This window comes from Thunnus thynnus, chromosome 7 (assembly GCF_963924715.1).
Source record: "Thunnus thynnus chromosome 7, fThuThy2.1, whole genome shotgun sequence".
Classification (NCBI taxonomy): Eukaryota; Metazoa; Chordata; class Actinopteri; order Scombriformes; family Scombridae; genus Thunnus; species Thunnus thynnus.
In genome coordinates this window covers 21,063,830-21,076,408 of record NC_089523.1, presented here as the reverse complement: position 1 = coordinate 21,076,408, position 12,579 = coordinate 21,063,830, and the positions used below count along the sequence as shown (strand labels likewise).

The 12,579-nt window shown below is 39.9% G+C and overlaps 3 protein-coding genes across 3 annotated transcripts in view; 1 reads left to right on the top strand and 2 right to left on the bottom strand.

Annotated features, from left to right (window-relative positions):
• Positions 1-12,579, top strand: part of LOC137186186 (caspase a-like) — a 198,079-nt gene that overhangs the window by 80,293 nt on the left and 105,207 nt on the right. The gene's annotated exons all lie outside the window — the stretch shown is intronic.
• Positions 3,768-6,645, bottom strand: LOC137186176 (ADP-ribosylation factor-like protein 14). Its single transcript, XM_067594876.1, has 2 exons — positions 6,168-6,645; positions 3,768-5,201 (listed from the first exon to the last, which is right to left on the bottom strand). Exons 1-2 carry the CDS (start codon positions 6,480-6,482, stop codon positions 4,908-4,910), a joined length of 609 nt encoding a protein of 202 aa, XP_067450977.1. The 5' UTR covers positions 6,483-6,645; the 3' UTR covers positions 3,768-4,907.
• Positions 8,122-12,579, bottom strand: part of ppm1lb (protein phosphatase, Mg2+/Mn2+ dependent, 1Lb) — a 47,932-nt gene continuing 43,474 nt past the window's right edge. The window contains exon 4 of the mRNA XM_067594875.1: positions 8,122-10,574. Within this exon, the coding sequence (XP_067450976.1) occupies positions 10,234-10,574 (341 nt within the window). The 3' untranslated portion in view covers positions 8,122-10,233. The remainder of the gene's footprint in view (positions 10,575-12,579) is intronic.

Here is a 12,579-nt window from a genome sequence, read left to right as displayed (position 1 = left end):
ACAGCTGCTTTACTCCAAACATTTTCATTTTTGGACCTGGACTGTGTGTGTGACCTTTTGGATGTGTAGAGGAACACAGAACATTAATTAACATTAGATCCTAGCACCCGCACAACACTCCCCTTATAAAGCTCCAGCACTCTCACCACTTGTCTCCCTTTTTTTACCAGTCACCTTCAAGAGAGGATCATCACTGCAAACTGTGTCACCATCCGGTGTCACAGAAAACTCACCATCTTTGTCATGTCTGCTTACAAGACCTGCATCTCCCGTGCCACGCCTATACCAACGGACTCTCATGAGTCCTGCTTTTTCTGCCTGGGTTGGCAGCATGAGGCAGAAATCGACCCCTGTGCCACCTGCCTCAAGTTCACCCGGGAGGAACGCAAGTGTCGGCTGGCCTTCACCAAGTCTCTCCGCTCCCTCTACACCAGCGTGGCACCAGAGATGGAAGATGTGACGACTAAGTCCAAGCTGTGGGCCAATTACAATAAGGAGGATGAGCGTTAGGCAAAGAGGAAGATCCTGTGTCCCTCTTCAAAGACGGCGACCTACCGACAGCCCAGCACTATCCATAAACGATCTGCCCAGCCTGTTCTAATCAGCCGCCAACAGGATGACGACCCCAGTGTACCTCAGCCACCTTCCAAGGCTCCCACAGAGGGTTTTACCACAGGGCTCCTTGCCCAGCTTTATGGGAGCCCTCACCCTTGTGTCATCTGTCCCAAGATGGCACCCCACTCGTGTCGGAGGGGACATTCCCCTTTACTCCCCAGATGAGGCGAATAAGGGGATGGCGGTGTACGAGGCTCACTCTTCCTTGGCCTCCACATCACGAGTAGGGCCACCACAATCTGCTTCAGTTGCTAATAGAGTGTGCACCAACTGGGCTAGGTGGGTGCAGGCGAGTGGTGCCACTCGCACGGCAGTTACCGCAAACAGTCTTGACCCATGGTAGCAGGCCAGTGTTGCAGAAGCATAGCGCCCACCCTCTGGTTCTCCCCCAGGTCGCCCTGGTGAATAAGTGGTTCAAGGTTGAGCTGCTAACCCCCGTAAGCACTGTTAGCTCTGTTAGCACTACTAGATGCCACCATTTCAGCTAGACTACTTATGTGTTTACATGTGATGTTGGAGGTGAGAATCATGTGCAGGCCATCATGGTTCACACACAAGATGGTGTCCAAAACACTAAGGCAGGGCTATGTTCCAGGTGAACTAGCCCACAGCCTGCTAAAGTAAGCCTTTCCTCATTGAGTTGGGATGTCCTGAGCTCTGAGCAGACTGCCAATAGGTGATTCATGTCTCATCTATTCACCGCTATTCCTGGCTATGCAGGGCCCAAAACACTACCGCAGTGGAGCATTTTTCCAGTCAAAACACCCTGCAGGTGAGTGTTCTTTCTTCACTGAGTGTGCACAGCGGACCTAAGTGAAAAGCAGGAGCTTTGCCTAACCCCAAAAGGAAATTGTTGCCACCGCCCCCCCCACAACCAGCTTGATGGGTGACGAAGCAAGGGATGCGGCAGCATCTCTGTTAGCTTTAGCCACTTCACAGCCCTTTCTGCAGGGGCCCCAGCCATGTTGCGCAGAGGCCCTTTCACAGGTTGATGGTCAGACAGCTTTTGGAATGCATCCTGCCGTATATCCATAGACCTGACTGATGCATACTTCCATGTCCCCCTTTCTGCAGTGCCACCGGAAGTACCTGTGCTTCGCAGTGGGATGACAGAGCTACCAATACTGCCTACTCCTGTTCAGATACTCTCTGGGCCCGCATACATTCTCCAAATGTGTGGAGACAGCACTGGCGCCACTCAGAGAGAAAGGTGTGAGAATCTTGACCTACATAGATGACTGGCTTATTCTTGCCTCTCCTGGCAGGAGGTGGAAGCCCACACAACGTTGGTCATCCAGTATCTCTTGCAGTTGGGCTTCGCTATAAACCCCACCAAGAGCACCCTGTAGCCGAGCCAGCAGATGCCCTACCTCCGACTGCTCTTGGAGCGTGTGGAGGTGATATTACCCCTGACCAGCCACGTGAGGTCCATGGCCTTTGTGCCAGCAGGAAGCATCATGTCACTCCTTGGGATGATGTCAGCAGCCCCCCCGGTTGTGCGCCAGGGGCTGCTGAACGTGAGAAATCTCCAGTGCTGGTTTGCATGGCTACGGCTGCACCTGTTCCAGGACAAACAGTGTAAACTCTATATCCCTCACCCAGCCGCCTCTGTGAGGGGGTTCAGCTGGGGTGTGTCCCTCACTACATCCAGGTCTTCACAGACACCTCCATGGCTGGTTGGGGTGAAACCCTCGACTCTTGACTTTTGTATTGGCCCACCCAAAATGCAATTTTCTGCCTATACCACTGCAAACAAAATCATGTTTGATCAGTGTTTTATGTTCATCATCTTAAGTTTATATTCATGTTAAAGGACCAGTGTGTAGGATTTAGGGGGATCTATAGCCAGAAATGGAATATAATATCCATAAGTATGTTTTCATTAGTGTATAATCACCTGAAAATGAGAATTGTGTTTTTGTCAGTTTAGAATGAGCCTTTTATAGCTGCATAGGGAGCAGGTCCTCTTCCACGGAGTCCGCCATGTTGCACTGCCATGTTTCTGCAGTAGCCCTGAATGGACAAAACCAAACACTGGATCTAGAGAGGGCCTTTCACAGTTTCAAGGCCACCATAGGTTCTCCCACACACTTGGAAGAGGAGGGGGAGGGGTATTCAGCTGGTTGCAATCTGCAACCTCACAGCTAGATGCCACTAAATCCTACACACTGGTCCTGTAATTCCACTGTGGCATTAAAGGATTGTTTCACAGTTTTTCAAGTCTGTCTTAAAACAACAGTCAGGTGCCCAAATGAACATTTTTTGCTATAATCATTACTCCTGTCCATACTGACCAGGGTTTGCCCTGACTTATGGTGCCAGATCAACAGAGCTCCAACACCCCAAGTATACTTAAGTCAGTTGATTTTTATCAGTTGCAGACTTTATATAGAATTTGCCCACTAAAGTAAAATATCAACAGAAGCATGTCCTGCACTATTAGCTACTGTAATCTTGAGGCCCTATCTTGTACATGTGCCCTGTGCTAAAACCTGGTTTTATGAGCTTTATTTTTCAAATTTCTATCCTGCTCACATGGAGCATAGTAAAGCTGTGTTTAATCAAAATATGTACTTGTACGTTTTTTGGATCTTTAGGCAAATAATGAAGCTACCATGTATAGCCTGCTGTATATTCTGTTGTTCTTCTGCATAGCTAGTACTAGTGTTTATGATACTTTAAGTACATTTGACTGATGATACCTCTGTAATTGACTATTTTTACATTGTTGTATTGCTGCTTTTACTTAAGTAATAATGTAAGTAATAATACTTGCTGCAACTCTCATTTCTTTCAAATCACAGCTGAAGACTTTTCTGTTAGCTGCTGTCTTTTATTGAACCAAATTTGAAGGTTAATATCTTACACTGCACTGTAACTTTTATTCTCCTGTTTTATCTGTCTTATTCCTTTTTAACTTCTTTTTATTTCCAAATTTAACACTTTTTAATTGTATTTAAATGTCTTTTTACTTGTGTTGCTTTTATATTCTGTCTTGATGCCTTTTATGCTCTATATAAAGCACTTTGAATTGCCTTGTTGTTGAAATGTGCTATACAAATAAACTTGCCTTGCCTAAGTAAAGCATATTTATTCTACTTCCATCACTGCTTTTTATCATCTAAACTCAGAAATATTTAATTCAAAGCCAGTTTCCAGATATTTTTATCAACTTTATTTCAGTGCAAGAAATAGACAAAACAATAAAAAAAACAGCGCTAACATGTGCATTAAACAAACACATTTTCAAAACAGAATGTGGATTGACAGTTTGACTTGTTTCAATGTGTTGTTGGGTTTCATTTTCAAATGAGGTAAATGAGGAATTTTCTATGCCATATCCTACTTTATGTGTTCAATTTTGCAAATATTAAAATGGTGATATTTTTATTTAATTTCAAGTATGAAACAATACAACCTCAAATAAAATCAGTAGCAATATGAGTACATTATACTAGTACAGAAGTTATTAAGTATTAACAGTAGTCGTGTCTGTGTTGCTAAAGGAAATCTTCACATTTTAACATATTGTGAGACAACACTACGACAATATGGTACATTTTCAAATAACATTAATATTCTATGTTATTTTTATTATTGCTCTGCATTCTTCTTAATAACTTTGTCATTTTAAATCTTATATTCTTTTTTAGGCTGACTTTGTAACGTATTTCCAGGGACTATAGTTGAAAAATAGTCTGGCACATTTACCAAAATGTTATTAATGTGCACTGTCCCTTTAAATAAACCTATAAATAAATTAAATAAATACATAAAAGTTCAAATGGCATTTCAAATCAATAAATAAAGTTTTTATGAAATACCAAGAACATAACAAAATGTCCGTAATATGAAAACTAATACAAATAAATACATAAAAAATAACGAAAAACAGATGATGCACGATTGAAAAACAACATTTCTTTCAGTGATAGAAACAAACATGACCAAACAAACACTAGTTTTTTTTATTTGCCAGTTTTCCATGTTCGCATTCAAGCAAGCTGATCATGACAGTGTGTGATACACTGAATGTTTCCTCAAAAACATCCTGATAGCCCAAGAGTGCTCTCTGCGTCTTCATGGACTTTTTTCACGGTCCAAAGACACTTTATCTTCTCCATGATTCCATAAAAGTATTTTCTGCTACAAGGAGCGCTAAATACTGAGTTAATGTCATCCACTTTATTACCGCCTCCTCTCATTTGATCTCATAGATCACACAGCAAGGTATGCAGGCAGGCCAGAAGGAATTATAGCATGAATGAAGCAAGATTTTCCTCCACCATGTATCAACCACAGTGAAAAGCTGTGATACTGAAGCCCTTAGCCTTCATCTTAACCTTAATGTCCTCTTGAGTCTGTTTCAGTGGAGTCTTCATCAGATAGACAATCCTCCTGAAACCTTCCTCTAGTCCCATGCCGGTGGTGGCTGAACAGGGCTGGATGAACCAGGCCCTGCCCTCACACACGCTTCTCAAGTCCAGTCTCAGGCAAAGCTCTTCTGGACTTAAAGCTCCCCGAAGGTCCTGTTTGTTTGCGAGGACCACGAGAGGAACTCCTCTGAGACTCTCGTACCTCAGGACCTAAAACAGAATAAAGAACACTTCAATTAGTATGGCATAAAACTAACTCTTCAGACGAATCTGCCCGTTATTACGAAGATTTTGTGTTTGCTACACATCCCATCAGGGTACACATTACTTTAATGCCTACTCAACATTTAAAAGCAGTATATACACACATAATATATAGTTTATAATACACTGTAATGTAAATAGACATAAGGACATTTTAAATGTTTATCAATGCATGTCTCAACAATTACGACTCCTCATATGAAGCATCCATAACTGGTGAATAAGCAAAATGATTGAAAATATAACACAGTTCTAATCATATAAAATATACAATATATTTGTTTCTCATATTTATTCATTTATTTATTAATGAAGTATGTATTTATTTATAAATACTTTTATAAATTCTTCACTCTCCATGACAACTGAACAAACCATCACCTGATGAGCACCACAAGATGCAGCTGAAAACTCATAGTCTGTATATATTGCCATTTATATAAGTATGTATCATTTTATTGTATTACGTTTTGCTTTTTTTTCCTACTTTTTATTTATTATTATGACTAGTACATGCTGGTGTTGTCTCATCATAAGAATTTCATTGACTGCTACGTTATTCTGTATATATGACAATAAAAAACCCTGAAGCTTGAACCTTGAAAGTTAAGATTTTTTTGTCAAACACCATTTCCAAAGTCAAGATCAACACATCTTCATTATTTTTTATCACATTTATAAATAATTTTAAACGTGTCTGTGAATGATTTGTCCATGTAAAGAATGAATAAATGCTTTATACTGTAACACACTGTAAGATCTGTCCTTGTGTATGATGATGTCATTAAATATACTGTGTTATCAGTCACTCATGAAAATTTTATAGCACGACAGATGCTTCACGATGGGGGATTGACAAATAAGAACTTTAAAAAGTTACCCTAATTAAGAATCAAATATTGATTTAATTACCCGATGGAGTTCCTTGCAGGCCTCGTCCAGCCGACTCTGGTCCGAGCTGTCCACCACAAACACAACTCCGGCTGTGTCAGTATAGTGATGCTTCCAGTGGGGCCTCATCTTCCTCTGACCACCCACATCCCACACTGTAAGCCCCGGGCTGCTCCTGTCTGTCTCCAGCGTCTCCACGTTGAAGCCAACAGTTGGCACCGTCACCACGCTCTCATTGTACTTCAGCTTGTAGAGCAAGGTGGTCTTCCCTGATCCGTCCAGGCCCAGCATCAGGACCTGTGCTTGTTTCTGAGGCTTGGAACCATACATACCCATGTCTGAATGCAGCTTGTGTCTATATCCAAACGTATGGATTCCTGCAACCAGCGAATCACTCTGTGTTGTCTGTCTGTAGGCTCAGTATGTCTGGTCTCTTATGGAGACTGTCTGTAATCAGTATGCTTTATGTACACACAGACAGAGTGGATCCTCCCCCTCTGTTGTGATGGGATTCTCCTGGTCCCTGAGTGGCTTTCAGTAAAGCTATTTATATCAAGAGTGACAGTGCAACTATGAGGAATGACATGCAGTTCTCTGGTTACCACAGTACAGTTAGTGGAGACACATCACACCTGCCCCAGATCATCACGCACACCAGCCGGGAAGCCCATATTTGGTACAACAGGAGGATGATGTTTCTTCCTGGCTGTACGTCCCATAGCAATGACATGGCCAAATGTAAAATTATCTCTAGAAGATGCAGCTCACAGAAACCTACAAAGAAAAACAGTTTCTGGAAATTTGTTATTCAACTCAAATGGATGTGCACATACATAAAACATCTTTTGATTACAGCAATATAGATATTACATTATAGTGCCTATAACCTTAACCCCCTACAAGCCATCAGCTACCATGCTTGACAGCGGGAATGGTGCGTTTATAACAAAAAGTTCAATTTTGGTCTCATCAGACGAGAACCTTCCTCCTGCTGATTTCAGTCTCCCACGTGCCCTCTGGCAAACTGTAGCCGAGATGTTGTGAGTCTTTAAAGAGAGGCTTTCTCTTTGCACCCGGCCAAGTGTTAATGTCTCTCCGATCTAAGCCTCTAAAGCTTGGTACTTCCTCACTAGTCTGCTTACCAGCTCACTCAGTTTTTGGGGACAGCCTGCTTTGAGGAGATTGACATACTCTTTCCATTTTTTAATGATTGATTTAACTGTGTTCAAAATGATGTTCAGTGACATGGAAATGTTCTTGTATCCATCTCCTGACTTGTGCTTTTCAATCATCTTTTTTTGCAGAGTTGCTTGCGGTGTTCATTTGTCTTGTCTATGGTGCAGATTTTGCCATAATACTGACTTTTCAGACACAGGTGTACATACATTACTGCTACTGCTTTTTATATTGATCAATGTCACAAAGGCCACATGAAATCCCCTTTGACTCTAATGGTTTAAAACGATAAAGCTACTTTTTCTTGGCACTTTAAGCACTACAGCTACATACAGTAAAGACTAGAAAATATGACCTAAAATCCACATCACTATTAACTGTCACAATTACTGATATAATAAATATATAAATAAATAAATATAAATAAATAAATAAATATAACAAAGTATTCTTTTAATATATCAGTGCATATTTAATTTCTCATGCTTGCTTGCTTCTGATTGTTTGTCCTGCTTAATAAAGTGGACTGTGGGCTTCAATTTACTTTATTTATTGAAAATTGTGGTATGAATAAACGTGGATTGAAAAGATTCATAATGTCTGTTATTTAATAAATTTGGTTTATTGACCAGACTAACAAACAGTCAAGAACATGGACTGCTGTAAAGATCTTCTAATATTCTAATCACCCAGCAGGTGGCATAAACTGACTACAAACAAGGTTCTCAAAACCTGCAGATCAATGTCAGAGTCCATGTGAATTTCAAACAGGAGAAAAAAATAAACCACAACACAGAGAAAACTGATATGATCATTTATAATTGTAATGTTTCCTTTTTGATTTACATTTTAAAATTCAGATTTGTTTTTACAGTTTATTAAAGTCAACAAAAACAAGTACAAATGCCACATAAACATTCTGTAACATACATTATCAAGGAAGAATGTTCAACTGAAAAAAGCACAAACAAACGGTTTTATCTGGTATCTATCTCTGAAGTTTATCAATCCAGGAACAGGCGCGTTGCTTCGTTGCTGTATAAACAGTGAAGGGGAGTGATACTGACATGAGGACAGTATGTACATTCATCTTACAATTTCATGTCTCTTGGAGACGTTCTTTCAACAATGCTTCTTCTACATGTGATTTAACACGGTGGGACACCGAGGTCGTGCTGTGTGCGTGGTATGATCGACAGTGTTGCATTAAAAAAAAAAAAAAGCGAGGAGCAGTTTTGGCAGCAGACTTCAGAACAGGAGACAAACAGTTAAAAAACATAAGGCAACAATAACGCTATTCATTCGAAGGCTTGTTACATTTTGTGTTCAGAGAAATGGAGATCAAATTGAACGTGATCTGTATCAGGATGTAGGACGTTTCTCTATGTGAAGATGACACGTATTGATGGTAACAGTGAGTTGTCAGCTTCAGTATCTTTATATTCCACGTGGATTGCACTAAATGATAAGAAAGGTCAGATAACCTAATAAATAGCATGTCAATATGTAAGCCTATTCAAAAGGGTTGTAGATCTAACATGTTAATGCCAATTTCCAGATGATGTAATAATATTAAAAGTATAACTACCAACTATTACTTCAGTTATTGCATGTGATAACTCAATTTATTACTCAATTTATTACCTTTTCTTACAAGTTTCTTTTTACATTAACAGCCAATAATTTGCAATTGTCATAATGTGATTTATTATCACAACATAATCTGGAAATGTATTGCTTTAATACTTTACATTTTATTCCCATTTAAAGTGCCATTTTTTTACACACTGACAAGCTACTAGATTATCCAACAAATATCTCATTATCAGTAGTACATAGATCCTGATATGTTGGGGCTGAACAGAGTAACAGAACAGGAGTCTCAGCTTTAAATAGTCTTAAAAGTCATCAACAATCAAAATGGACATGAGACTATCAGCAATCGTTTCAAGACATTCAACAACCAAAATATTAAAACGGGGCAACTCAACAAAAAAAACACTTCATTCATCCTCACATGTTCAGCAAGTGTGATATGACAATGTAATCGGCTCTATTGCTGTACAATACGTATGGTGATATTTGAACGAGCGTAGGTATATTATCAGTTGTGTTGTTCATGTATAAAGGGAATAAATTCATAATGTTGATTTGCACCAGTGACATATGTTTGATCCAGGGAAAAAATAAACTGCCCACGTGTTAAACGACAGAATTTTCAGTGCAGTCACTTGGTAGACGTCAATACAAGTGGACAATGTGGAAACACAGAGTTAGGAAACGAAAAATATAAAATTAGTGGTCACACAGACATTGAGTGAAAGACGATATATTTGAAATAATATGGACGTGAAACTCCATGCTATCATGTATACTTTAAATGTGCCGTTATTGGCTAGACAACGAATTGTTAATTTGACACTTGTGTGCAAGTTTATCACACAAAGACAGACATCTATCACTTTTTCTCCTCACAGCCACTCTCTCTCTCTCTCTCTCTCACACACACACACGCACACACACACACACACACACACACACACACACACACACACACACACACACACAGGACATACAGATGTGTGTACACTCATGGGCGTTCCCCACGGCTGCACAAAGCTAAATCTGTTCGTTTGCATAACAGTGACCCAGCTCGCAGTACGGTGTCTGAACGATATGGCGAAGCTTAAATGAAAAGACATTTTGTTACAAGTGTCACTTTTACAGCAGTAAAAGTAAAAGAGGGCTGGCCGTGGTTTGATGCACTGAAGGACTAACTTTTGTAGCTATCGGTGATAGAAATAGTTCTCGCTCAAAAAGTTGCGGGCTCGGTTTTTGATATTTTCATCTTAAGCCTATTCTTGCTTATATTTAAACATCATATAGATACTGCATGTGGTAGACGGGCAGTCTACTGCTCACTGGCCTTGCCTTTAAACTTGACCACCATGACAGTGATGTTGTCAGGGCAACCACGGTAAAAGGACTGGAGGACGATGCTCTTGGCGCCAAAATGAGGCTCGTCAAGCCGATCCCTGATGAAGCGGACTGCTTCTTCATTGCTGAAGGTGTCCCACAGGCCGTCTGACGCCAGGATCATGAACTCTGGCTGCAGCTTGTTCAGGTCAAACGACATGATGTCAGGATCAGGAATGACCACGTTGAGGTTCTTCAGTGGGTAATCGCCCAGAGAGCGGGACATTGCTAAGATGCCCTGTACACGCCATGAGCCATTGAAACTGATGAAACCACCTGAGGAGGGAGACAAAGCCAGAGAGGACATGGTTGGAAAATAATATTACAAGTAATAGGATATGTGGGAAGGACAAGAGAGGGGGAAGTGTTAGACAGAATGTGAGGAAGAAGGAGGATATGACAAAGTCCAGAGTAGAGGAACACAAAGGCAAGAGGAAGAGAAGAAAAACAAATGTTTTCTTTGTCACTGCCATTATTTTTGTTCCTCTGAAACAGCTGGCAACATGTCTATTAAATTTTATCCACTGATGCTGTTGTATGCACATGAAATTGCCAAAAACAATACAGATCAGAGCCACTGACATGTTTTCACTCACTCATGGAGCACTTTATTTACATTGGATACGTTTCATTTCACGTCACATCCTGCATTTACAGCTGTGTGTGCTCTATGGCTTCAACAGATTTGCACACAGGGAATTGTACTGGAAATGACCGGATTACATGCACACTTCCATACTAGGTCAAGATGATTTCCTCATTGCTTGGAAGCAAAGTCGTAGCTTGGATTTTAAAAATACCAAGGTCGAGAGTTCAGGCCACTGGGGGCTATAAGATATTTGTGTCAGCCTAAAAATCCCATTAAGTGTATCTTTCTATAATAAACTGCACTAAAGTTAGCTAGAATTCCCAAATATCCAAACAAAAACAGATGATATGAACTCTGTGTCCTGAACAGTAGCTAATTTAGTAGCTACTGTCTCTTCAGCTCGCTGCTTTGATATATTGTAACATTATGTACAAACTGCAATTAGAAGCAAGAGAAGCATTAGATTTTGCCTAATGTCTCTCTTAAGCACTATGAGGTATTGACCTAAGCATTTAGCTACTGAGGACATTAATTAAGCTAATGAATGTATTACTTATGCCTTCACTTTATCATTAGACTGAATTAATTTGTCTTCTCATAACTGGTTGCTTGTATTTATTTGAATACAAGCCACTGGTAATAAGTTAGTCTGAATTCCTGCACTACAAACTAAAATGCAACATTTCCTCCAAAGATTTTAATCAGGCATCACACTCATAATATGAACATCTTTCTAAAAATCTCACCAACACCTCAGACAATTATACCATCAATAAATGACAAAAAACTCTAATATGAGACCAACAATGTATCATAAGATCCACATAATAATATAGATGAATGGGAATAGAAAATGACCAAATGATGCAAAATAAGTGATTTATCTCAACAAGTTTACAAATTAGAACAATTGAGCTTATTTTTATTAAGGAAATATGAAGTAAAGAATAAAAACTTCATTGAAAAATTTCTATCAAATTCTATAGATTTAAGATACATTGATGGTCTCATTTTTAATCAGTTATTGATGATATAATTATCTGAGGTGTTTCTGAAATGACCCCTTTTTGATTGGTTGTTGCAGCCTGTGGTTCTAGTATCAAGATATTTTTGCTTCATTATGAGTTTGAAGATTAACGAAGGTCTATGACTAAAACATCGCATAGCCAGCGCTTAATTTAGCATTTAGATGTTACAACAGTTTCAAGAAAATCAGGTTTCCCTTATTAATATGCAAATGTATGCAGCGAGGTGCTCCAACATCTAATCAGCTCATCAGCTCTACCTGGGGAACCTGTGGTGTAAGTATAACGTTTCTATCATTTATTGTTCTCGAGGAACTGTGTTTCAAACAATGTGTCTGTACACAGAGAGATACAGATTGATACCAACATCACTGTAACATGATAATGTCACCCTATGAGAAGGGGCTACAGTATAAGAATTTATTAATAAAACATTTGGAGGCCCTCTCACCCAAAGTACAGTAGGGAATCTCAGCACCTGCAATCTTATAATTGCAAGCATTAATAAGTGACCAGCACCATAACGCAAACAAAGTCTGTGAGGTTTCTTTCAGTACCCAAATGGACCATTAGATGGAGATGGTGGGCTGTCCTGACTACTGACCAGCTGACTAACTAATGAGGCAACCTGCCATCAAACTGAGAGTATGTAGATAGGATAGGAGGG

Coding starts and splice junctions, on each gene's coding strand:
- LOC137186176 (XM_067594876.1), bottom strand. CDS start 6,482: ATGGGTATGTATGGTTCCAAGCCTCAGAAACAAGCACAGGTCCTGATG. Junction 5,202..6,167: donor CCTGCAAGGAACTCCATCGG/GTAATTAAATCA, acceptor ATTCTGTTTTAG/GTCCTGAGGTACGAGAGTCT.